The 27827-nt window shown below is 40.4% G+C and overlaps 1 protein-coding gene across 1 annotated transcript in view; it reads right to left on the bottom strand.

Annotated features, from left to right (window-relative positions):
- MYO3A (myosin IIIA) overlaps positions 1–27827 on the bottom strand; it is a 204365-nt gene that overhangs the window by 51688 nt on the left and 124850 nt on the right. The window contains exons 17-25 of the mRNA XM_077809469.1: positions 21652–21778; positions 20634–20844; positions 18759–18906; positions 4760–4913; positions 3667–3755; positions 3027–3156; positions 1301–1380; positions 1122–1163; positions 550–627 (exon numbers count right to left, since the gene is read on the bottom strand). Coding sequence (XP_077665595.1) covers positions 550–627; positions 1122–1163; positions 1301–1380; positions 3027–3156; positions 3667–3755; positions 4760–4913; positions 18759–18906; positions 20634–20844; positions 21652–21778 — 1059 coding nt within the window. The remainder of the gene's footprint in view (positions 1–549; positions 628–1121; positions 1164–1300; positions 1381–3026; positions 3157–3666; positions 3756–4759; positions 4914–18758; positions 18907–20633; positions 20845–21651; positions 21779–27827) is intronic.

Raw genomic sequence — 27827 nt, 5'->3', positions numbered from 1 at the left:
CTGTTGGACTGGTATCCCTCTCCGAGACACTTTAGACAGGAATCGTGTGGGTCTCCCTTCAGCATGGGCTTCAGGAAGGACCCGCACAGCTTGAAGCCCTGAGACCGAGGCATGCCCCGGTCCCAGGGATGGGAACAAAGTAGGGTGTGGGGGGGTAACCCTCAACTAAAACTTAACTAACTACTACACTTATCACTAACTATAACTTTATCACTAACTAAAACTTTCAAACTGTTTACAGGGAGAAAAGGAGAGTCCACTAGGGAGTTGTTTGCTAATGCAGGGGAGGAGCTGCTCCAACAACCATCACTGGTGGTAAGAAGGAACTGAAGATGTGGCGGGTCAGCAGGGACCTATATACACAGCCATGAAGGCGCAACTCCAGGGGACCCCGCCAACCCGACGGGTACCGCTAAGAAAAAGCCTTCGGACGATCGTGCTCGTGGCACACACACACCTACTTGGAATTTACATGAGCAAGCACTCAAAGAAGAACAATAAATATTAATTCTACTCCAGCATAACATAAGAAAAGAGCTGGTGTCTTACTCTAAAATAAGAAGCGACCGTCTGTGTTTTCATACTGGTCGTCTCTCTTGGATGGGGTGCAGTATCTTCATTTTCATTCTATACAGATCAAGAAAGAAAATGACACTTCTTATCTTTACAGAGCCTGAGTTTATTTTGCAACATCCCAACAAAGTGCCCTTTAAAAGAACACCACTTATAAAAAGAAATATGTATTCTAAACTACAAAGGCTATTGAATAATCACTAGCAAAATCAGAATTGTTGCACAAGTACATTACACTACTTGTCACACACACACACACATACCCCGAGGACACAGTTTGATAACTGAACATCCAGGTAACTGTCACAAATAATGTGATAAGAGGAGACCATTTTTTTTTTATATCAAGGACTGCTGATGTCTTGAACATAATTTCAGCATTACTGTTATTTTGGTTATTCTCTACAGAACATGACCATACGCCACACAAATTAGATAAAATATTTTTAATTTCTCCTTTTAACTGTGATAGGAAAGTTAAGGAAATATTTTTTTCTGAAGTAGTTATAAAACTATAGTCAGAAAGAAGGGAAATTATAGGTTTTTACCTCACGGAAGGAATACGAATTGCACAACACAAAGATATCCAGCTAAACAGAAAAGAAAATAGGAGAGGGAAAAAAACCAAGGAAGGGGTTACTTGCTTACTTTCAGTAGCAATAACAACATTGCCTTTGTCTACTTTAAATGAGGATTCAAAACACTGCCATGAAATTAGGTTTCTTACCTTAGTACGGCTGATTGATTTTTGCGGGGTCCACATCTGGTAGTTTATTACACTTTTGCTTTTGGTATGTGCCAAGTTACCTAAGGAAAGATAAGAGAAGACAACCTGCTAAAAACTCTTATATTTCAGTGACACTAAAAAAACACATTATCCAGGTACCTGGTGTTACATCTATATAAACCCTTGGCTCCTACATGTCTCTTTATTTCCCTCCTAGCCTTTGGGAATGAACTTTGAGAAAGCCACAACCACTCTGAGGAGATTAAACAGGGGCTCTACATTTCTTACTCTGCACTTACATGACCTGCCAAAGCAAACACAAAACAAAACATATCTGCCCCAAACCAGGAAGCCACCCACTACAGCCCTGATGCTCATAAGGCCCCTTCAGACTGCCCTAGCAGATAAAGTTGCCATAGAGTAGGTGTAAATGTAATTTACATCCCTTTTAAGGCACTTTTCCACTGCCAGAATGATGCAAAGGGACTTAGTGTAAATGGAAACCAGTCCCTCTGGATCAAGCAAAATTCCCATTATGACTTCCAGGACTGGCTGTATTACAACAGTTTAAGCAGACACGGATCTTCTAAAGGAATATGGAAACACCTTATGAACTTCTATCAACACAAAAGTGCAATTGCTAAAATCCAACCATTCTAGCAACCTGACATTGCTTTAGTTTCCAAAATGCTCTTACTGGAGTCTCTGCATTGTACAAATTTTGCTCAGGTACTACAAAACCTGGGTAGGCAGATACAATCATAATTCACTACTGGCTAGTGTGTCAATGGTTCATGGATTATGTGACCATATCAAGTACTGAAGACCCCTTGACCTAACAGAATGTCAAAAGATCTTTTTATTCTCCTATTTTTTTTAAAATTTCTCTCACTTTAAAAAATGGACCCACGATCCATATTTTAATAACTTTTATATCCTGACAAAAGCCAAGGACAAAAACATTCAGAGATAAGTCTGCCACATCCCAGTCCTTCAAAGTTGTGCTTACGACTGTCAGTCTCTGAACAGTGTGTAGTCTTAAGGTCAATGGGCCCAGTTCTGCTCCCAGATACAGAGAGGCAACAGGAGTTGACTCCAGAGGAGTTGCACTTTTGCACTTCAGTGGGTTCTAATGCCAGGATAAAATTGCATAGGAAGGATGTGTCACAATGAACTCTGAATTGTCCTGCTTCTATTGACTTCAAATAGAACTGACTTGCTGTTCTTAAACAGGCAAAATTCCTTCTGTAATCAATAGGAGTTTTGCCTAAGAAAAGACTTCAGGTTACTGTAAGATATGATAAAATTTAGAGCATTATCTGTTAGACCTTCTCTACTATTCAGTCTAGCTCTCCTGTTCTACTATAAATACAGCTCCCATATGATTGTACAGGTAACTGCAGGAGAAGAAAAATACATATTTTCTGGCACAGGTGCAATGAAGCATATGCAACAAAACGTAAAAATATATCCTGTTTAAAAATGACAGAATATACTCAGATCATTAGTTCCATGGCACAGTAAAAAGAGATGACACAAGATGATATTGGGTTTCTAAACTCTAATTTTGGAGAAACTTATGTATTCTGTTTAGTTTCTAGCATTGGATGAAAGCCACCAAAGCTGTGTAATATCATTTGAGAGCCAGACAAAAACCAGGAGTGGTCAGTACTGCAGGGTTAGGTATCTGGATTAGAAAGATCTGCCACAATTACTGGTACATTACCTGTTTTGGTAAGAGGATGGGTTACCAGCTGTCGAGTCAGATTGTTTTCTGATGATCGCAACAGCAGCACTATGTCAGCTGGCAAGGTATTTCTGTTTTTGGCTAAGAATCCACTTGCATTATAAAGAACCTGTTTAAAAAGTGCATTTATAGTTACGCAGCTTTTCTTTGTGTATCAGATGCTGCTTACTACTGTAGCTTTGGGACTTTCAGAATGGTAGCCAGATTGTAAGTACTCTAAAATGTGGCCTGTAATATGTCAACAGAGATAATAGTTTTTCAGTCATAAGGGGCAGTAATTCAGCCTTCTCTTTTGGCCACTGCTAGCTTTAATTTTTAAAAGGTAGAGACATTAAGATGATAATCATGACAGAAAAATGTGAAGATGGTAACTAATCCCTGCAGGTGTCATCAGACATTTGTTCTTCACAGTGCACAGGTATTCGCAGTACACTTAAATCTCTTCTGAGAGATCTATGTCTCCACAACAGGGGAGATTTCCAAAGGCACAAGGGTCAGTTAAGTGCCCGGTTCTCATTGAAAAAAAACCAATGAGAACTATGCATCGAACTCCAAGTTGTCTCTGAGAATCTCCCCCAACATTGATAAATCAACAACAAATATGTTTACGTTCTCTTACCTTTCCTGCATAATGGTAAATCCCAAAGGTTAGGTCTACTCTTTTGGGTCTCCAAAAGTATTTTGACTTCAAGTTATCTTCGAATTTTTCTGTAAGCAGATACACAGTTTGTCTTATTGGAGTAATTGTACAAAAACAGCAATGAGTCCACAGCAGTTTGGATCAGGACTCAAGTAAGGAAACTAAACTGGCTTTTCAGGCAAATGCAGAAACAGACTCACATTTTTTAAAGAGAAGGAGAAAGGACCATCAGGATGGTCGTATGATTAAGGCACTGGACAAGGACTCAGCAGTTGTTGCTTCAATTATTGGCTTTGCTACAGACTTCCTGTGTGACCTCGGACAAATCACTTAATCCCTCTTTGTTTTACTTCCCCATTTGTAAAATGAGGATAATAATCCTTTCTACTTTACAGGGGTGTTGCGAGGATAAATTAATTGATGGTTTTGGAGGCACTCAGTGATGGGGATTATATAAGTACCAGGTTAGACAAAGAGCTCATATTACAGCTGTTGTTTGGCTATAAAAAACACACGGCAGTATTTTCGGCTGTTTTGTTTTGTGATGATCTGAGATCACCCATAACCCTGATTCTGCTCTTTATATATGTGGATTATGACTGAAGTAAGGGTTTGCCTACTCTGAAACCAGAACCAAACTCACTAAATCAGTTGTAACTCACATCTTGAGTTATTTCCATGCAAGTTTGTGTGTAGACATTCTTTTTCCAAAATAAGAGTGTCCACACACGGACTTGCACTGAAACAGTAAAGGTGTAAATTACAACCAGTTTAGGGATTTTGGTTCTAGTTTGTATGTAGACAAGCCCTGACACGTATTTTCTTTGTTTTAACATTAGACAGTTTCTGTGCCTTTGTGCCAGATTCATAGCCATTACCTTATAGAGTTAGAACTTCTTGACAAGAGATGGGTCAGACCAAAGCCCCAGATCCAAACACCTCTTTAACCAATGTAGGTGGAAAGCTGAAAGATGTTCACACTGAAAACATAGCTAACGAGCATAAAAATACACTTTAAACAGAACTTTAAAATTTACACCTCCTAAGACCCTCTGAAGTATAACATACCTACCTACAAGTGTCCGATCAGTTGCTCGCGGGAATCGACTTTCCTCATCAAGGAGAGACAATAAGCCCATTGGTTTCTGGAGGAACATATCTAAGAGAGGCCTGTTGTCCTCGTATTCTATAACTCTTGCATCAACACCTTCATATAGGTATTCATTCTGTAACAAGTGATAATATGCACGTTTCACCCACAAACACAGAGAAGTTTCAGAATATGATTCACAAACTGACAGCTGAGCAGAATCATAATCACTTAGAATAAACAATACCCAAGGGGCGAATGCATCCGTGTTTTGTAAGAAAGAATGTCACTTTGAATGTTGTAACACACGGCAATGCTATAAGCTTTAATCTTACGTGCCTCATGCTGTGTGTTTTGTAAAATCATATGCTTCCCATGTACACACAAGAACAAATAAACATAAACAAAGTCAAAGAGCTCAAGCTACCGTGTTTGAGAGAAAGATAGAGACTTTAGTGTCCTTCCACTGTTCACTTCACAAGGCTGTATTGTAATCAAATTGTTCTGAAGTCATTTGGCGGCTTCATTTATATTCCTCCATTGCTTCATTATTCAGACCTATTGCCAGTACAATGGCCGAGATTTGCAAAAACGACTAGTCATTTTGAGTGTCTGTTTTTGGGGCCCCAACTTGAGACACCTTAGAGGGACCTGATTTTGGGAAGGCTGGAGCTCAGCACTTTCTGAAAATCAAAGTCCTATAAGGTGTCTCAAATTGGGCCCCCGTAATCACTTTTGAAAATCTAGGACAGTGTATTCAATATGGTAAAAAAAAAAAATCTACTTTCTATGCTCAGGAATACAGAGATCTCAGGCTTCTCAAGGTGATAAGAAAACCTACTAAGCAAACTCTGCAAACATATCATGCCCTCAGCATTTGTAGTGGACTTTCTTTTGTTTTTAAAGGCTTTTTTTTTAACCAGGGAAAAGTAGCCAGATTTTTCTTTAATTCTCTTGCAGTCTGTTCCCTAAATCCACAAAACAGTTATTTAAGCCTCCTGATTCTCTTCACAAACCATTTTTTAATCGAAAGAACAAAATCCTTTTCAGTTACTTTTAGTTTTACCATGACAGTTTTGTCTTAATAAGTGATGTCACCAATCCAGTGTTGCCTGTTTTCATTGCAAATACAGTGTCCTAGGGACTACACTGCTTCCTGAGAGGTGGATAACATTCAACAGTTGAAGTCCCCTATAACTAAGCAGGAAGGACTTCCAGACCCATGAAGATCTCCCTCTGTATATAATTCACCTTAGTCTGAAAGAGGTGGGGAATGAAGAAGGCAACACAGAGCATATTTTGGAAAGCATTTCATCACCACGTATTGCATTACAACAAGAAAATCATGTCCTGAGACCTCTGATGACCTCACCTCTCAGTCAGATGGAACCAAAAGTATAATCAACAAAATCAGAAATGCTGACCTGATAAATAAAACCCAGATAAATATCTGCAAATCCATCTGAAAGAGAATATAGAATGCCTGCTACAACCATACTTTTGGCCAGTTTTACTTAATTTCTTCTGGCTTCCTAGACTTTTGGGCTTGATTGTGACTCAGACCACATGCCCGCACAAGGAAATAAGATGTGAATCCCTAATACAGCTCTGTGTGGGATAGTCATATCTTAGGACCCAGAACATGAGATTAAGCCCTTTTTACTTCTGCCCAGGGGCAGGTGGGTGGAGAGCAGTGGGAATATATGGAGTCTTGGCTTCATCCCCTCACTCATTGGCCTGAGTCGTGGGGCCAGCACAGGAGAGGAGCATAACCAGATACTAGTGGTACAGGCTAGCAGTGAATTACTATACCTTCAGTAGCAAGGAGGCAGTAGAGGAGGAATTGTGACTCAGAGGTATGTTTAGGAGTCACAATGTCTCCCAAGGATAATCCTGGTGTGGGGCAATATACACACCAATAAAAATATAAGAAAAGCCATATAGGGTTAGACCAATGGTCCATCTACCCAGTCCATCTTCTGTCAGTGGTCAACACCAGAAGCTTCAGAGGGCATGAACAGAACAGGCCGGTTATTGAGTGACTTGATATCCAGTCCCAGCTTCTGGCAGTGAGAGGTTTAGGGGTACCCAGACAATGGGATTGCATCCCTGACCATCTTGGCTAATTGCCATTGATGGACCTATCCTCCAGGAACTTATCTAATTCTTTTTTGGACCCAGTTATACTTTTGACCTTTATAACATCCCCTGGCAATGAGTTCCATGGGTTGACGGTGTGTTGTTTGAAGAATTACTTTCTTATGTTTGTTTTAAATCTGCTGCCTATTAATTTCATTGGGTGACCCCTGGTTCTTGTGTTATGTGAAGGGGTAAATAACACTTCCTTATTCACTTTCTCCTCACCACTTATGATTTTATAGACCTCTATTATATCCCTCAGTCATCTCTTTTCTAAGCTGAACAATCTTAGTCTTTGAATGTCTCCTGATATGGAGGCTGTTCCATACCCCTAATAATTTTTGTTGCCCTTCTCTGTACTTTTCCCAAATTTAATGTATCTTTTGTGACCAGAACTGCAAGCTGTATTCAAGGTGCGAGCATATCAGGATTTAAATAGTGGCATTATGCTATTTTCTGTCTTATTATCTATCCCTGTCCTAATAGTTACCAACATTCTGTTTGCTTTTTTGACTGCCACTGCATATTGAGCAGATGTTTTCAGAGAACTATCCGCAATGACTACAAGACGTCTTCCTTGCATGGCAACAGCTAATTTAGACTCCATCATTTTGTATGTATAGTTGGAATTATGTTTTCCAATATGCATTGCTTTGCACTTATCAAATTTGAATTTCATTTGCCATTTTGTTGGCCAGTCACCTGGTTTTGTAAGATCCCTTTGTAACTCTTCCCAGCCAGCTTTGGACTTACCTGTTTTGAGTAATTTTGTATTGTAGGCCAACTTTGTCACCTCGCTGTTTACCTCTTTTTCCAGCTCATTTATGAATACGTTGAACAGCACTGGCCTCAGTATAAATCCTTGGGAGACCTTGCTATTTACCATTCTGAACTGTGAAAACTGTTTATTCCTACCCTTTGTTTCCTACCTTTTAACCAGTTACTGATCCAGGAGAGGACCTTCCCTCTTATCCCATGACTCCTTACTTTGCTGAAGTACCTTTGGTGAGGGACCTTGTCACGGGCTTTCTGAAAGTGAAAGTACGCTATATCCACTGGATCACCCTTGTCCAAATGTTTGTTGAAACACTCCAAGAATTCTAGTAGATTGGTGAAGTATGATTTCCATTTAGACAAGTCATACTGACTCTTCCCCACCATATTGTGTTCATGAATATGTCTGATAATTCTGTTCTTTGCTATAGTTTCAACAAATTTGCCTGGCAGTGAAGTTAGGCATACTGGCCTGCAATTGCCAGGATCACCTCTAGGGTCTTTTTAAAAAAATCAGCATTACATTAGCTATCCTCCAGTCATCTGGTACAGAGTATGATTTAAACAATAGGTTACATACCACAGTTAGTAGTTCTGCAATTTCATATTTGAGTTTCTTCAGAACTGTTGAGTAAATACCATCTGGTCTTGGTGACTTATGACTGTTTAATATATCAGTCTGTTCCAAAACCTCCTCCACTGAAACCTCAATCTGGGACAGTTCCCCAGATTTGTCACCTAAACAGAATGGCTCAGGTATGGGAATTGCCCTCACATCCTCTGCAGTGCAGATTGATTCAGATAATTAATTTAGTTTTCTGCAATAGCGCCATCTTCCTTAAGTGTGCTCCTGTAGCACCTTGATTGTCCAGTGGCCCCACCAACTGTTTGGCATGCTTCCTGCTTCTGATGTTCTAAGGAAAATTTTTGCTATTAGTTTTTGTGTCTTTTGCTAGTGTGGCAAGGCACTCCCTTTGCTTTGTCAGCATCAGTGTTCCTCTCTTTGGGGATGGGGGTCTGGAGTAAATCAGTCCAACTCTGAAGGTTTTTAATGATTTGCTCTGGTTAATGTTTTCAGTATTTACAAGGTGGGCCTCAGAGCAGGCCTCTGACTACTTCTCTTAATCAAAAAACCAAACTCAAAACACAAAAGAAATATATTTCCCTTTCCTCTCTCCTGGGTGTTGCCTCATTATGCTGGTTTCTGGTTGCCAGTCCTTCCCCAAACATAAGTTAACCTGACTGTTTCCTCTCAAGGGGAGAAAGCAGCCTTCCACCTAGGAGAAGCCTTTTCTCCCTGCTGCCCCTAACCCTGCTGCAGCTTGTTTCTCATCCCTCCTTCCTCTCTCTCTCTCTCTCTCTCTCCCCCCAGAAGAGAGGTTTTTAACGGTCACCAGCAGCCTTATTCCTCATTTTATGTAGTTCCCCCTTTTAAAGTTAAATTCTAGTGTGGTGGGTTTCTTTGGTATTTTCCCCCCCTACAAGGTGGCTAAATTTAATTACATTATGGTCATCATTAATGAGTGGTTCAGCTATATTCACCTCTTGGACCAGATCCTCTATGCCACTTAGGACTAAATCAAGAATTGCCTCTCCCCTTGTGGCTTCCAGGAGTAGCTGCTCCAAGAAACACTCATTAATGGTGTCTAGAAATTTTATCTCTGTGTCCCATCCTGAGGGGATAGTTGAAATTCCTTACCATTATTGGGATTTTTGTTTTTGCAGCCTCTCTACTGTCCCATAGAATTTAACAATCGCTCTCACCAGGTGGTTTGTAGTACATTCTTACTGCTATACTGTTGTTGTTCAAGCATGGAATTTCTATCCATAGGGATTCTATGGTACAGTTTGATTCATTTAAAATTTTTACTACATTTGACTCTATGCTTTGTTTTACACATAGTGCCACTCCCCCACAAGCATGACCTATTTCATCATTCCTATATATTTTGTATCTTGGTATTACTGATTACCATCATTCCACCAAATTTCTGTCATCTTTGATCAGGGCTGTAGTTGTCCCATGATTGAGATGTTAAGTTCAAGCACTAAGTGTTATCATGAAGGACGCTTTTACTGTAAACAGTCTACATGTAAATAAATAATAATTATGATAATCTGCTTCTGTTAATTATGACAGTCAGAAAAAGGAGTAAATATTTCCATGACACTGATGCATCCTCAGACAAGCATTCCTGGGCAACATCTCCAATTATTAGTTTTTCTAAAACTCTAATGCTCATTAAAGGAGACAGTTTAACAACACTGGAAACTGAACTCTGATTTAAGCGTAAATGGAACTTCCATAGCTACACAGTATGAGAACAGCAGCACAAGCTTCCCTATTCTTCCTTCATATGCCTCAATCCTGACCTGGAAGGACCACATGGGCAGTTTAAGCCTTCATGATCATTCAGTTTTCTGCTTCTCTAGTAAGACTGCCAAATGGAGTGTCAATAAGTGCCAGTGGTTTTTGCCATGTCTACCAGGATAGGGAACAAATCCATTAAATCACTTCACATAGGCCAGTGAAAGATGTCAGAAAGAAAAAAACTTCCAGTCACTATGGAGCTGGGTTAGATTTAAACCAGTGACCTAACCCTGAAAGACTCTGTATTATCAGTCCCTCGTGCAATACTGCTCCCTTCCCCATGTTATTATGAAATATGAGACAGGAGAAAAAAACTAATATGACAAGTATTATAAAGCCATAATGGAAGATTTTATTTGTATTAATTTCGAACATGCCATAAACAAGGCACTGAGTAGCTGCAGGAGGCTGCAATCCCCAGTGATGTTTCATAGTATCTGAATTCCCTAAAATAGTTTCTACCCATTGAGAGGATATCACACAATCCACAAGACAGTATTCACATAGATAGGATGTCACAAGGAATGACTGCACTACATTGGAGTATGTGAGCTCTTATTTTATGCTGTGTCCACTGTGATCAAAGCTAGGCAATATTACCCTCTGCAGATTTGCTGCACTTAAATCAATAGGGACAATATTGTTAAATGCAGTTCGTAATTTTGTTTTGTACTAATAGAAAACAACTGGGTCATGAAGTAATGCCACTTTGTTGATGTGATGATATGAAATCCCCTTGGTTTAAAGATTAATTTTAGGAACTTATTCAGAACCTGCCTTTTACCATCTTACTAAAGCAAAAGATGCAATTGTAAAGTTAAAAATAAATGTGAGCGACAAGGCAGGTAAGGTAATATCTTTTACTGGACCAACTTCTGTTGGTGAAAGCGTCAAGCTTTCAAGCTACACAGAGCTCTGCAGGCCTGAAGAAGAACTCTATGTAGCTTGAAAGCTTGGCTCTTTCCCCAAGAGAAGTTGGTCCAATAAAAAAAATTACCTCATCCACCTTGTCTCTCCAATATCCTGGGACCAACACAGCTACAACACCACTGCAAACAAAAATGAATGTTGCACATGCCTTATCCAAAAGCACATTAGGTTAGGGTCCTCCTGAACAATACATTTATCGTCTGTATTAGTGTGTATCAGATTCCACTGGCATGCTCATATAATGGGTCACAACGAGAAGGTCAGTCTTCTGAAATATACTGTGCCAAACATCACAATTCATATCTTTGCTAACACAATACAACCAGTGCTGAAATAACCAGAATTTATGGAGAAATGGAAAAGCTGTCCATCTGGCCATGACCACCTAGATCCCCGCTATGACGATTCCTATCATTCCTGCATGGAGAGGAAAGTCAGCTCCCTCCACTGTAGCGTCACTTCCCTGGACCACATAGACCCCTTTCTGCAGGGTCAAGTGAAAACATGCATTGTCCCCCGCATAGTTCCGAGGTCCATGGAAATGCTGGCAGCTTGGGCCTGTCTCCAGGCAGGAGAAATGCCCTCTTTAGGGCACTTCTGTAGGCTGCTTTGGCTGTGTTTCGCTTCGCAAAGCACAGTGAAGATTTGTGTTAAACAGTACGTTTTTATTCTCAACTTTACGTCTACCCAGAAGTACACAAACTAGCTGCAGCAGGCAACTCTCTGCTCTAACAGGCATTCTGAGCCCAACACTGCTAGGTGAAGAGTGACCCTTCAGCCTCACTTTCCACCCTTACACAACAGAACAAGCTACTCCACACACAGGCTGGGGGGAAGCTCTGGCAGCACGCTGCCTTCAGCATCATGGAGTTAGAGACCAAGATGTTGGGCCAGAGACACAGTGTTTCTGGGTGGTTGGCCCTGCCTCCTGTCAATCCCCAGGACCTGCAGAGTTGAGGGGCAAGAGTTCATTGCACATCTTGCAGGGTTTGTTCCCCTTGATTCAAGACAATTCTATGATTAGACCCTCACAAGGTTTCCCTTAACTTTTCCCCCCAGCCTCTACCTACCCCAGACCCAAAGGAATATCCTGACTTAAACACTGTGGGCCAAATTCATTCTTTATTGTTACCCCATTTATGTCAAAGGGATGGATTTCAATCCAGATTTCCTATTTCTCACCTGTAGATTAGAAAAATTCCTCTCTCGCAGTTGCCGTACAATTAGTCATGTGTAGAGATGGTGTGAACAGCTCCTGTCAGACTGAGTACCTCAGTCTGTGGATGTTCTGAACTAACACATTCCCTGTATCCTTGGCCACATCCCCTCTCTGGCCAGTGCTTTCAGCTTTTGGGGCTTTACTAACTGGATCCATGCTCCCCAACAGAGTAGCTTTGTAGACACCTTTTCTGCTGTGATCCTCTCACCCCTGGCTAGACTTTCTGCCACCAGGATGACATGCATCTGGTGATCCACTGGCAGAATCCAGGAGTGAATCTGGCCCACTATTTGCAGAGAATTTGAAAAGATGTTCCTCAAAATAGAGTCAGCACTTATTCCAATCTTCATTCTTCCACTCAGGAACCCTGGGAAAGAGACGAGCCTTACACTGTGCCTGTAGGGTTAATAAATGGGGTCTGTTAGACCGGTGGGAAAAGTGAAGACCTTCCTCTCAGCCCCACATGGTTACTCACTGTATTTTCCACTGAATGCATCCCATGAAGTGAGCTGTAGTTCACGAAAGCTTATGCTGAAATAAATTGGTTTGTCTCTAAGGTGCCACTAGTCCTCCTTTCCATTTAGGGACTGTTAGCTCAAGTGCTTGTGCTGCCCTCAATTTTCATGGCAGCTCATGGAAAGAGAATTAAGGTCTCATATAAACAGGAATGGAACAAGCCACTTAAAGGAAGAATTAGATATGTACCTTATTTACATACAGTGCCATAGATGTGCAATAATATGTAAAAAAATATGGGTGGATACTTTCCTGTTATGAAGAGCTTACAATGCACATGGAGGAGGAGCTGCTGTTCAGATGGAAGTATATTTATATGTAATACCATTTTTAAGTTTTGAAAATTTATTTTAGAGCTCATTAAATGTGCCAGCGTGACAATGCTAAAAATGCTAAAAACCAAAGTCCATCTTTCTGTGCATGCATTTCCCTAGCTGAAAAATGGAGATAATGATACTTCCTTCCTTTAATGTCTAATGATGAAGAGCACTATATAAGAGCTACATATTATCAGTATGATCATCAGCCCTAGTTATTATCCCTAGAACTGGTTCAGCATAGGCAAAGGCAGCACAGACTATGCCAGAAACGTGCCACCTCCATCAGAGAAGGAATAATTTAGCCTTCCATGTTCATTCAGTTACTGGCTTCATTTCTCAGATTGCCAGAAAGCAGGCCACTTAAGTCAATCGTGTTGTTGGTTTTTGTTATGCAGACACTTATTCAATGAGAACTGGACTAAGACCAACCCACTTGACCTAGGATGCCAAACCACAAAGAGATATGTTCAATTTCAACCACTTTGACCTGGTGTTGAGTTGATCAAATAATCTGGGGAAGAGGGAAGGACTCAGATTGACAAGGCTGCGCTCCTTTCTTTAGAAGAATGAAGACAGAAAAACTGTATTGTTTAATTTTGTATAACATGGTGATAAGTGCTATATGAAAACCTAAGATAGAAGGGAAATACTCCTACAGATGTGTATAGACCCAACCACCATTCAGTCCCTTTGTATTTTTCATTTGCAAATTGATAAATTTATTCCATTAATCATCTAGGATTATAATTTAAAAAGAAACCAAACACATGCACACAAAACCACTAAGGATTCACGGTCACAAAAACTATGCTATTCACATTTTACAAAAGATACGCTGGCACATTGCTTTATGCAAAATTCAGTTGGCTGTTAGCATTCTGGAGGCTCGGAACTCAAAGGATTGGAGGATTCAAAGTGCCCCTGATTACATTATTCCCCCCTTTTGAATATCTTGAATGAGAAATGAAAGTTGTAGAGCAGATGTGCCTATCATAGCTTAAATGTGTTTAGGAAATGTTACACAAATTATGGGAGTTCAATGTGCAAAACAAAGCAACACTATATACACAAAGGAAATCATAGACATTTATAAAGATTTACACATCCACATAGCTTTAGACTGAGGATTTTTTAATGAGAGACTGAATTTTCATGATTTGTAATAGCACTGAAGGCCACAGTTCAAATCTATAAAACTTTTAGCTTATGATACGTTCAACTGGAAATGAGAATAAAACACCTCACTTCCAACAAGAGAAGTCAATGCAATGCCCTCAGTTTCTGCTGGCAATAGTCTACTACTAAGCATAACTTCAACGGATCAGTATTGAAATCACATGTTACAGATGAAGACCTTTGACCATGCAAATCCTTACCCACGTGTAAAGTCAGTTGTGTACATAAGTGTAGATTTGGTGTCATACTGACCTATTTGTACAAGTTGTTGATTTGTACATGAACATAAACATTGAATTTCTGAACTTTTAATGACAGGGATGACCCAACACTCTCACAAATCTTGGGAGACAGGCCAGTCCTTGCCTACAGACAGCCCCCCAACCTGAAGCAAATACTCATCAGCAACCACATATCACACAACAGAACCACTAACCCAGGAACCTATCCTTGCAACAAAGCCCGTTGCCAACTGTGCCCACATATATATTCAGGGGACACCATCACAGGGCCTAACAACATCAGCCACAGTATCAGAGGCTCATTCACCTGCACATCCACCAATGTGATATATGCCATCATGTGCCAGCAATGCCCCTCTGCCATGTACATTGATCAAACTGGACAGTCTCTACGTAAAAGAATAAATGGACACAAATCAGATGTCAAGAATTATAACATTCATAAACCAGTCGGAGAACACTTCAATCTCTCTGGTCACGCGATTACAGACATGAAAATTGCTATATTACAACAAAAAAACTTCAAATCCAGACTCCAGCGAGAAACTGTTGAATTGGAATTCATTTGCAAATTGGATACAATTAACTTAGGCTTGAATAGAGACTGGGAATGGCTAAGTCATTATGCAAGGTAACCTATTTCCCCTTGTTTTTTCCTACCCCCATCCCCCCCGACGTTCTTGTTAAACCCTGGATTTGTGCTGGAAATGGCCCACCTTGATTATCATACACATTGTAAGGAGAGTGGTCACTTTAGATAAGCTATTACCAGCAGGAGAGTGGGTTTGTGTGTGTGTGTGGGGGGGGGTGTGTGGTGAGAAAACCTGGATTTGTGCTGGAAATGGCCCACCTTGATTATCATACACATTGTAAGGAGAGTGATCACTTTAGATACCAGCAGGAGAGTGAGGTGGGAGGAGGTATTTTTTCATGCTTTGTGTGTATATAAAAAGATCTTCTACACTTTCCACAGTATGCATCCGATGAAGTGAGCTGTAGCTCACGAAAGCTTATGCTCAAATAAATTGATTAGTTTCTAAGGTGCCACAAGTACTCTTTTTCTTTTTGTGAACTTTTAATTTTATTCATTAATGAAATTTTAAAATGGTATTTTGCTTCTTCCTATGTAGAGGTATAAGCAACAGAACAATATTTTATACTTTTCTTTCTCCTTTTTGAATGCTGACTCCTGAAGAGAGAGATATCGTAAACTTCAGTTAACAATCAGAGGAGATCATATCAGTTCTAAACTTAGCAGATCCCCTATATTTAACATTCAAGATGCAGAACCACCTACTTTCTACATGATTGTTCTTGTGACACGGAACTGAAGCAATGTGCATGTCCCAAGCAGGGGAGAAGGGGATGTGTTATAATGCCCATTAATTATACTGTGAACTGTCCTTGAGCAACAGCCTTGCAATCAGTGACAACCTTCTACTGAGAGCACACTAGTCACTTCCTGGTTTTAAAATGATAGGGTTTGACGCCCAACTTTGCACTAATTTTTGCCTGTAGAATTAGTTATGCATCACTTCAGCAATAGCCCCAGCAACTACTTTGAATACCCTGCAAGATAATGTAATGAAGCTTGCTATAGTCTCAGGCCTGTTCTGATCCCTTTTTAAATGTGGAACACACAAAACCAGAAGGAAACTCACACACAAGCTTATTAAACTAAGTGATAACGCAAGAACATTTGAGTCAACTCATGCCTGGCGAGCAGTCTACATATAAAGATACCCAAAGAAAACTGAAGGCAGATTACACTTGAATAGAGTGGAGCCCAAAGCAAGGTAAGCACATTAAAGGTGAGTAGTAAAGAAGATGGAGAGAGAGAGACTGGGAACCTTTGTGTCTGCGCACACCCTGGGACGTGGATGTCTGTCAACAGCAAAGCCCTTTGTCCTACGGTGAACAGAATGATGGTTCAGTGCTAATTACAGAAGCATCTGTGTTCAATAGCTGAGGAGCACTGGCTGTGAAAATTCCGTGTTTGGTTACAAAATTTCTCTTCTCTTACGGCTTGTTTCTCACTAGACAGTTAACACAGATTAAGGTAGGATGTGAATTTAAAGTGCAGTAGTTTTTTCTGAATAACTCCATGTGTGGACACTCTTATTCCAGAAAGAAGTGTAGGCTTGTTATTGTTTCCCCAGATGTTGGTTTTTTAATACAGGGAAGTGGCAGATAATGGTTGGCTACCTTGGTGGACTGAGGCTTGTTGCCTGAGAGTATTACTATTGTGACTGATGCAAGGAGATATTCCAGGGTGGTTCTAGAGCCTCCTTCCACAGGATTTTTAAGCTGTTTATTCCAGAATAAGAGAGTGTCTACACATGGCATTAATTAGGAACAGTTAATCAAGGACAAGCCCTTCCATATGGTGGAATGTACTATTGGTTGCACATTCTGCATGCTTTAAACTGCAGGGCAGACAATGGCTTTAAGACTTCTTTAATAGTTAATTTTCACATTGCTTTCTAGCATACATTTTCTATTTATACTTCTTGAAGTATATCAACCAAGATCTTAAAAAAACCTTTGAGTCAATATACAAAGAAGCAGCTGTTCTTTGTATATTGTTCCAATCTGCTGCTATTCTCTCTTCACACCGTGGCCATTAAACCCTTTAAGAGCCCAGAGGCACCAGTAGCCAACTGCTCAGAGTTCTGTGATCTACATCTTGGGTGCATCTGGAGGCTTTTGCACCAAAACTGTTTAATTGGTTGCCACAGACAAAGTCAAACCATCTTTGGCTTAGAGGAGTCCAAGACAAAAGATCCTAACCTTTGACTATTAGTGGTAAATATGCCCAATGGCCTGTGATGGGATGTTAGATGGGGTGGGATCTGAGTTACTACAGAGGATTCTTTCCTGGGTATCTGGCTGGTGAGTCTTGCCCACATGCTCAGGGTTTAGCTGATCGCCATATTTGGGGTCGGGAAGGAATTTTCCTCCAGGGCAGATTAGCAGAGGCTTTGGGGGTTTTTTGCCTTCCTCTGCAGCGTGGGGCACAGGCCACTTGCTGGAGGATTCTCTGCACCTTGAAGTCTTTAAACCACGATTTGAGGACATCAATAGCTCAGGCATAGGTTAGGGGTTTGTTACAGGAGTGGGTGGGTGAGATTCTGTGGTCTGCGTTGTGCAGGAGGTCAGACTAGATGATCATAATGGTCCCTTCTGACCTAAAAGTCTATGATTCTTCTGGTGTAACTGGAAAGTCTTCTTCATGAAGATATACAATCACTCCCAAAAGGCTACATCTAACTCCACATGACTGTGTTGCCTTTGAAATAATTGGAAACTATCAACTATGTTTGCCACAAAATACTATTTTCCTTTTATTTATATACAAACATATGAGAGAGAGAGAGATTTTCCCAAACTTATATCTCTATCATCTACAAAACCAACAATGATTAAAACAGTCGGGCAAAACCCTGCATGAGTATTAGTAATTAAAAATTATGAGGATGGGTGACAAAATGCTTTTCAAAAATATATAAAATGAAGTTTCATCCAATAATGCAAAGAAAGTATCTTTTCACTCTCTAAACCTAAAATGTGACGGTTGATTACCCAGGACATACAGCATTGGGCAGTACTTCTGTTTTTTGTTGAAACATGTTTTCTCAAATAAGAGAATTAATTGGCTAGCAATTTAAAACTGTTTAACTTAATTTTCATTTAATCCTTTTATAAACTCCTTATGGTCTTTTTACAGTTTTTCTACTGACCCTTTCAAGTTCATTAGCTTTTGTAATTACAACACCTAATTTTTCCTCCATCTTTTAAATCAAATTGTATCGTGTAATCAAAGTAAATCTTCCATCAGTTGGTTTAGGAGTACAAATTCCTAAATGAGATCCAAATAATTGCAATTATTCTGATTTTTATAATTGGAATTCAATGTTTAAAAGCTTATTAGCATGCTATTAGGAAAGGCATTCATCAAACAATATGTACTGTATGGCATTTCTGCTTTTTGCTGTTGAACCATAAATTACATAGTACACATTATTCCTCAACAAAACAACAATGCATTTGAATCAAACCCATTATTGCTGTGCTCTGTTGCCTAGAGACTGTACATTTGAAGTTTACTGCATTTTAGATGGACATTTAAATTACAAATGGCAATCCAACAGTTCTTCACATAATGTATAGACAGAAAGCAGTCTGTTATAGACTACTATTTTGTGCTTCTTAAGAAGAAAGAAGAGTTTAGCTTTTTGGGTAAGATATTTTATGTTCAGCACTACTAAGCTTGATAAAATATTCCCAAACCTACCTGTTCCCAGGCAAATACATGTTGATTGAAGTAGAACTGAATCTGTTCATTGGCAATGTTGATACACAGTTGTTCGAAAGAATTTTTTTTGAAATTTTCAAAGCCAAAGATATCAAGAATCCCAATGTTCAACCCATCATCATTTTCGCTGAAAAAAGATAAAAAAAAGCTCTTCATATGTTTATTTCCATTATTTTACATAATGCCTAACTTCATTATTGTTTCAAGAAAATAAATAATGGGCCAAATTTATCACTGACCTTGGGAGTTACATAAGGATGAATTTTGCCCAATCAGATGAATCTTAATAGAATGATCAGTTCTAATACGAAATACGATAATACATGTAAATCTAAGGATGACTGTATATGCCAAACACGATTTCCCCTATTGGGGAAAAAAAACAGACTATGGTTCACAAATGACACACAATTGCTCTTCGTTTCTATGGTAATAAAATAGGCTTGTAATTAGATACTAGGTATTTCTTCCCTCAGATTAGTTGCTCACAATGCTGAGGGCTGACTTTTCAAAATAGATCGTCTGCAGAGGCCCCTACATTCATTTTTATGCACCTAAATACCTGTTTTAAATATTAAGATTAAGATAGGAGTTTCAATTTGCAATGAGGTGCATGCAACAGGTATTTAGAAGCCTAGCTTTAGGCACTGAAGTATGAAAATTTGACCTTACACGTTACAAGAAAAAAATCTGAAGGAGAAGTACCGGATAAGTAATTACAGGAATTTAGCAAGTAACGCCTATTTTATTACCACCCACACAAACATCAGTTCTATGTTATTTGTACACTGCATGCATTTTAGATACTAGATGGGGATCCTCATCCCTGCCCCTTCCACAGTGGAACCACGCTTGTTCTACTGGTTTGGAGCCCTCAAGGCCTGCTCAATAGCAGAGTGATGGGATATGTCCATAAATTAGCAGTGCAGCTCCATCTGCCTTGTATTTCGGCTTAATAATCATCAATCAAAATGGTATTTATTGCTGTTACTGAGTATTTTAAAGTTTTTAGGGCTCTTAGGGCTACAAAACTGCAGCCTTGGATTCCCTCTGATGTTTCTTAAATGAAAATGCAGACGTGCTAGATTGAAATATTATGTGTATTCGGAATCAGGTAGTTTTAAATTCATCCCACTCCCCTGGCACCCAACTACCATGGAGGGCCTTGATTTGCATGATTTACTAACAAAGCTGTGCCAATCCTTCACCAGATTCATTTGCATCCCCATCCCCTAACCTTTGTCAGTTTGGGTTTAGACCGCAAACTTTTTCAGGGTAGGAACAGTCCTTTCCTTTTTGTAAAACACCTAGCACAATGGGGTGTTAAACCCGATGAGGCTTTGGGCACTATCATAAATACTTAAGAAGAAGAAGAACACCAAAAGGATGCATGCAAATAAGATCAGAATGTGGCCTAATCAATCTGCAGATGAATGGCAGCGTTGGCCCTAAAAGTTATGAGTAAATCATCTGAAGGAAAAATATCTGGTATATAACTCCAGTAGGTTCACTCCTAATTTATATGGGAATAACTAAGATCAGAATTTCACCCAGTTAATCTATAGCGAAATGCCAAGATGCCAGTATTACAGCTGTTTACTATATGTCTATTGCATACTACTAATGAAAAAAATGTATATGATCAGAAATGATTACCATAGGTATAGAAGATATCAGATGAAGGAAGGATTTGTAAGAGCTAAACGTTATGGATCTGAACAAGCTAATAAAATATTATATCATGACTATTCCGTTGCCAGATGTTCTATAAAATATATAGACCATGTAGGTATACAAATCATACATTTCACATTGCAAAGAGATAATTTTTCTATTGGAAAAATGTCCCTTTACCTTAAAAGTTTGTCTGGCTTGAGTAAAGTATTGATGCGATTGACTATCCAACTAAAGAGACGCCCATATAATGCTTTGGCCATGGCATCTCTGACATCAATAGCTTTTTCCACGGTGTTAGGACGGATAATGGTTTCCCCTCGAGTCACCACGCAGTAGGAGGTGAGAGCTTCTTGCAGTTCATCTGCCTGAATGCACAGCAAGGAAGCACCTAGAAAGTGAACAGATGTACTGTTAAGACATACACACAACCCGCAGGTATATTTTTGAAGGAATGAATGAAGTATTTCTTAATTTCTAAGGGTTAGATTGTAACAGTACAATGTGTCCTGATTATGGGGCAGTGTGGAATTGTGCTGCCCCAAGAGCAGATGAGGGACTGAGTCATAATCTGTAGCTAATTCCCCTCTTGCTCCAGGGTGGGGAAGTCATGTGCACCAGCCCTTTCCCAGGTGCAGATTACTTTCCCTTCAGTGACAGCTCAGCCACGCTGGACAATGTGTTGGGGGCAGAATCAAGGCTCCACCCTCTCGTACAGGAGGGGGAGCAGCAGCTTCCCTGTGGATGCTTTTCCATTGTAAGCCCATTGTGACCCACAAGGGAGGTAGCCCAGCTCTATTTCCTCGAGATAAACGCTGTAGGAGATAGAGCTGGTAAAAAAATAAAATTCAAAATTTTGATGAAATTTTTCACAAAAAGTTTAAATGTTGACAAAAACCATGAACATTTTATTTTGTTTTTCGCCGCCCCTCCTCCCCCCGGTAACAGTCATGCTATCTGAATAAACTTTGTGGATGGACACAAAAAGTAAATAATTTGTATGCACATAAATATGAAAGAAACCCTTCTTTTTACATTTTTATTAATGTGGATTTGGCATGAATTGAACTGCTATACTTTAAGTCTTGCAAAATTTCCACCTGAATACAGTTTTATAGATAAATCTAATGTGATAAAATCTCCTGCCTGCTAAAACATTAAAGAAATTTAATCTTAAATAAAAGGAAAGAGAACTCACAATTCTCCAGTGCGACTGGATTGGAAATATTGCTCTTGTCAATCATGTGCTCGGATACCACTGAAGAAAACTCAATGTTACCCACGTTTAAAATTGCAGCAAGAATACTGTAGACACTGCCAAGTTCCTGAAAAGGAGATTAAAAATGTAGCCATTTATAGTTTTACATTTGGTACCTTAGGCTGCAATAACTGGTATTCTACACCCCTTTTCTATACCTTGAAGATAAGCATCTGTACTGGGCCCTAACATGTTGCTATTGACTGCCTCCTCATTTATAGTGGAGCCTGGACTGTCCTGGAGCACACACAGCGGAACAGGAGTCACTGGCTGACCAGATCAATGATCGAGGCAGCCAATACACATGAGATCTTATTCTAGTAAATTGATGCAATTGCCTGACAAGGTTGAGAACTCCTGCTCAGGACAAGTACAGTTAAATTAGCCGTAGCATTTTCATCATGCTCTCCTCTCTCCACCAGTAAGACCAAAGCACCCCTATCCTTGAACCACATCAGAGGCTTCCTCTCAGACATCTAATTCAAGCTCTGTGTTCTCACTTTCAAGGTCCTTCACAATCTTTATCTCCATCTCCATTTTTGCTCTCATTGCCTCTTACTCTCCTCTGTGTTCAGTCCTCTTGCTTTACTGCTCCCTTTTCTCACTCCATGCCTTCTAGGACTCTGCCTCCCAAGGCTGGAACAGCCTAATTCTTCTTGTCCACCACACACTCTCTTCCAGGAATACACGTATCCCATTCTCCTCACCAGTCACTCCTCACACCATACTCTAATGCTAGTCCCAGGGGATGCCTGGCACCAAAGAGGGGGCAAGGAGGAGGTGGAAACGTGGCCTAACCCCACTTCTGCAATAGTTTAGAACTAGATTAGCATGCAGGTAGGAGCAGGCTACACCCCATAAAGGGATGCCATAGTGGTTGTGCTTCTCCCTCTGTGCACCAGAGAGTTCAGGAGCAACTCCATACCACTCCTTGCTGTGCCTGAAGGCATGATCTAGCCCTAAGGCTGGAAGCTTCTTGGAACAAAGAATGAGTTTTACAACAGGTCTAATCCTTGTGCCCACTGAAGTTAATGGAAACAGTGCTTCAGTGGGAGAAGAATCAGACCCTATATAGTCCTGATTCAGGGACACACTTACAGGTCCTTAAGCTCATCCATATTCAGGATAACACTTTAAATACAGACTTATTTTTAAGCATGTGCCTAAATCCCATTGTTTTCAAGGTAAGCATGTGCTTAAGGGTTGTCCTGAATGGGGATTTTTTCCTGATCTGGGGACAACATTTGTAATCACAATGTAAATTTTAGGTGACATATATAGTAAGTGACCTTAAGTAATAATGAATGATAAGTAAAACTGTAATAGTAATAGATAAAGTAATGCTTTCATTGTGGTTTTGGCTTTGATCTAAACTGTAAACTTGAATACCCATCTCCATATTTGATTATTTCTGGTCATTGTCTAAGCAGAGTGAGACAGTTTTAGTTTCTGTAATGTAGATTAGGTTAAAATAGAATTTTGGGCTACTATTTTTCTTAAGGGTGAAGTAGTATTGGACAAGCATTTTAGCAGATGGGCTACTCATCACTCCACAGCATTTTATATCATACTATTTTGTAACATGCTGGCATCAATTATTCAGATAAAATCCTTAATTATCTTTAATTGCTCAACATATTTTATATTATTTTCAACACATTCAGAATTGAATCCAGCACAAATCTAACACTTAATGAAAATGAATTATTCCAGTTACTCCAAAGCCAACTAAAAAAGCTCACTCTAAAAATTACTCTTAGGATGATTGGCACGCAGTGTGTATGTTTGTAAAGTGATTACTTTCATTTCAAGCCTAAGAATGTGGATGAAATTCAAAGAAATGGATAACTTGACTTTTGCCATTATGTTGTATAAAGGGTATAGCAACGGACATTTTTGTGCCCTTTTCCAGTAGGTATTAAATCTGGTTGATCTGTCTAGAATGATTATTGTGAACCCCAGGCAGTTCTTTCCTCTTATTTTTGTCATGCAGTCTTAAGTAAAACAGTGTGGGTTTAGGACAGAGAGCAAAGTATAGAGTATGTAGGTACCATTACAGCATGCTAGCCAGTTTAAAAGAGAGATTTCATAAAAACACGTAGGCTGCATTTTAATCAGAATGCACAAGACTATGTTCAGGACTCCTGTTAATAAAACACGAATTGTGGATATATAGAGAAACTCCTCTGTGCATCACGATGGAATGTCAAAGGTTAGGAGTACGTTATTGCACCTTTCCATGGAGGAGCCTCTTTCTGATGCAACATATTTCTCTAGCCAAAAAGTAGCAGTCTCGGTGCATACAGAGCTTGATTTCTGGCATATAGCCACACTTCTGCAAAGGGTATGGTGCAGAGACACAGCCCCAGTGGCAGTCCTGGGAGACATTACGCCTGGATTAGGTACAATGATTCCAGGAGCTCATGGGAGCTCTGGGAACCACTACTGCTGTGTCACCCTTCAAGAGAGTGCAGTATCTACACCCCTCTGTACCCAGCCTTCTCTGCCAGCTGGGGTGGAAGTGGGTCAGACAAGAGCCCCACCCCTTTTGAGAGGCTAGTGCTTCCACAAGGAATATCCCCTTCATAGGAGGCTCAACAAGAAAAACTCTTTATGCCTCTGCTTCCCTATCCACTCAGAAACTAAGCACACCCTGTACTACAACCTTCTGCAAAGTGACCAGAAGATGCATGCTGGCATTGTGCATAGTGTGGTCACTCACATTTCTCAGTGGACTTCCAAAATATCAGAAGTGACACCCCCTCTTTTGGCGATATAGTGTCATTGCTATATGAAGGTGATGCTCTTATCAATCAAAATGAATGTTTAAGCACGGGGAACAGGAACAGACTGGTGTAACTGCATAGTACACTTCATGCCCCACAAGGTCTTGTCATGTGGGTAGCTCTGCTGATGACAGTTCTGCAACCTTCACATTCATGTAGGCCAGTTCTGAAGAGATGGAAGTACTGCTGACAGGAGATTGTTGGGCCTTACCATCTGCTATACAGCGCTGGAGTTGTGAATAAGTATCAAAAGGAAAAAAAAGAGAATGGGCTTGGGAAAAAAAGATGAAAATTCAGCTTCACTGCTAATAGGTTTCATCTGCTTTGGCTACAAAATAGGTTTGCGGCCAGGTCGGCAATGGGGCTGATTGAAAGTTTTCTGTCAAGATTGTTTTTCCAACAGAAAATGGATTTTTGAGTAAATGAATTTTTTGGCAAAAAAGTGTCCACTTCCCATTGAAAAAAATTGATATTTTTTGTCAAAAAATCAATGCCTAAAAATGAAATATTTGGATTCTGAAATGCCACTTGAGTTCCTCATGGGTGTTGCAGTTAAGGTGTCTCATGCTCCCATTCTCCTGCGCCAGGCTCTCCAGTCAGACTTCATCTACCATGATTCCATGTAACTGCCATGATGTATCACCTCCCTCAAGAGAGGAAACTACAGTGTGTGATGGGAGATACTTTTGATACTTATTGACAACTCCAGTGTCATAAAACAGCAGGTAATACCGTTTCTGATTTTAATTTTTTGCAAACAATTCAAAATTTTCCATGGAAAAAACCCATGGAAAAAAGCCGTAGTAAATAGTAAAGAAATACATCACTAATGGCAAAAACAGCAAGGAAAGTATTATTAAAACATAGGGGAAAAGGTTCACACATGTTTCTTCAGAGCTAAAATATTACCCTTAATGACGGCATGGTGAATGTTAACACGTTATCAGCCATGTGTATTGTTCCCATTCAAACCAGACCTGTGAAAAGTCTCACACTTGGAATTTTAGAAAACTCTCAGATTTTCTTTTGTAAACTAGTATTCTATATTTATAGATTTGCCTCTTTTTAGTACCTGCTTTCTGTTGGACTTGCTCCTCCAGAACTAGGTACCAACAGTGTCTGAGAAATATTAACAACCATGAATAGCAACATTATAATGCAGCTCCTCTACTAATGGCACATGAAATTCCTTGTTTCAAAGCAGCTGACAAAGGGAGACTTTAAAAAGAAACAGGCTGATATTTATTGTAATTATACTGGTACAGGCTTACAAGAGAGGACCAGTGGCCTGCACATCCATGAAAAGAGACAATAAGAAAGAAGAACAGATTAAATTAGTGGTCACAGATAAGACTCACCCTGACATGACAGGTTTGATCCTCTCAATGCACTTCATAGAATCATAGAATATCAGGGTTGGAAGGGACCCCTGAAGGTCATCTAGTCCAACCCCCTGCTCGAAGCAGGACCAATTCCCAGTTAAATCATCCCACCCAGGGCTTTGTCAAGCCTGACCTTAAAAACCTCTAAGGAAGGAGATTCTACCGCCTCCCTAAGTAACGCATTCCAGTGTTTTACCACCCTCTTAGTGAAAAAGTTTTTCCTAATATCCAATCTAAACCTCCCCCACTGCAACTTGAGACCATTACTCCTCGTTCTGTCATCTGCTACCATTGAGAACAGTCTAGAGGCATCCTCTTTGGAACCCCCTTTCAGGTAGTTGAAAGCAGCTATCAAATCCCCCCTCATTCTTCTCTTCTGCAGGCTAAACAATCCCAGCTCCCTCAGCCTCTCCTCATAAGTCATGTGTTCTAGACCCCTAATCATTTTTCTTGCCCTTCGCTGGACTCTCTCCAATTTATCCACATCCTTCTTGTAGTGTGGGGCCCAAAACTGGACACAGTACTCCAGATGAGGCCTCACCAATGTCGAATAGAGGGGGACGATCACGTCCCTCGATCTGCTCGCTATGCCCCTACTTATACATCCCAAAATGCCATTGGCCTTCTTGGCAACAAGGGCACACTGCTGACTCATATCCAGCTTCTCGTCCACTGTCACCCCTAGGTCCTTTTCCGCAGAACTGCTGCCTAGCCATTCGGTCCCTAGTCTGTAGTGGTGCATTGGATTCTTCCATCCTAAGTGCAGGACCCTGCACTTATCCTTATTGAACCTCATCAGATTTCTTTTGGCCCAATCCTCCAATTTGTCTAGGTCCTTCTGTATCCTATCCCCCCCTCCAGCGTATCTACCACTCCTCCCAGTTTAGTATCATCCGCAAATTTGCTGAGAGTGCAATCCACACCATCCTCCAGATCATTTATGAAGATATTGAACAAAACCGGCCCCAGGACCGACCCTTGGGGCACTCCACTTGATACCGGCTGCCAACTAGACATGGAGCCATTGATCACTACCCGTTGAGCCCGACAATCTAGCCAGCTTTCTACCCACCTTATAGTGCATTCATCCAGCCCATACTTCTTTAACTTGCTGACAAGAATACTGTGGGAGACCGTGTCAAAAGCTTTGCTAAAGTCAAGAAACAATACATCCACTGCTTTCCCTTCATCCACAGAACCAGTAATCTCATCATAAAAGGCGATTGGATTAGTCAGGCATGACCTTCCCTTGGTGAATCCATGCTGGCTGTTCCTGATCACTTTCCTCTCCTCTAAGTGCTTCAGAATTGATTCTTTGAGGACCTGCTCCATGATTTTTCCAGGGACTGAGGTGAGGCTGACTGGCCTGTAGTTCCCAGGATCCTCCTTCTTCCCTTTTTTAAAGATTGGCACTACATTAGCCTTTTTCCAGTCATCCGGGACTTCCCCGGTTCGCCACGAGTTTTCAAAGATAATGGCCAATGGCTCTGCAATCACAGCCGCCAATTCCTTCAGCACTCTCGGATGCAACTCGTCCGGCCCCATGGACTTGTGCACGTCCAGCTTTTCTAAATAGTCCCTAACCACCTCTATCTCCACAGAGGGCTGGCCATCTCTTCCCCATTTTGTGATGCCCAGCGCAGCAGTCTGGGAGCTGACCTTGTTAGTGAAGACAGAGGCAAAAAAAGCATTGAGTACATTAGCTTTTTCCACATCCTCTGTTACTAGGTTGCCTCCCTCATTCAGTAAGGGGCCCACACTTTCCTTGGCTTTCTTTTTGTTGCCAACATACCTGAGGAAACCCTTCTTGTTACTCTTGACATCTCTTGCTAGCTGCAGCTCCAGGTGCGATTTGGCCCTCCTGATATCATTCCTACATGCCCGAGCAATATTTTTATACTCTTCCCTGGTCATATGTCCAACCTTCCACTTCTTGTAAGCTTCTTTT

Source organism: Eretmochelys imbricata, chromosome 2, assembly GCF_965152235.1.
Source record: "Eretmochelys imbricata isolate rEreImb1 chromosome 2, rEreImb1.hap1, whole genome shotgun sequence".
NCBI classification, from domain to species: Eukaryota; Metazoa; Chordata; order Testudines; family Cheloniidae; genus Eretmochelys; species Eretmochelys imbricata.
This window is presented reverse-complemented; position numbering and strand designations above follow the sequence as displayed.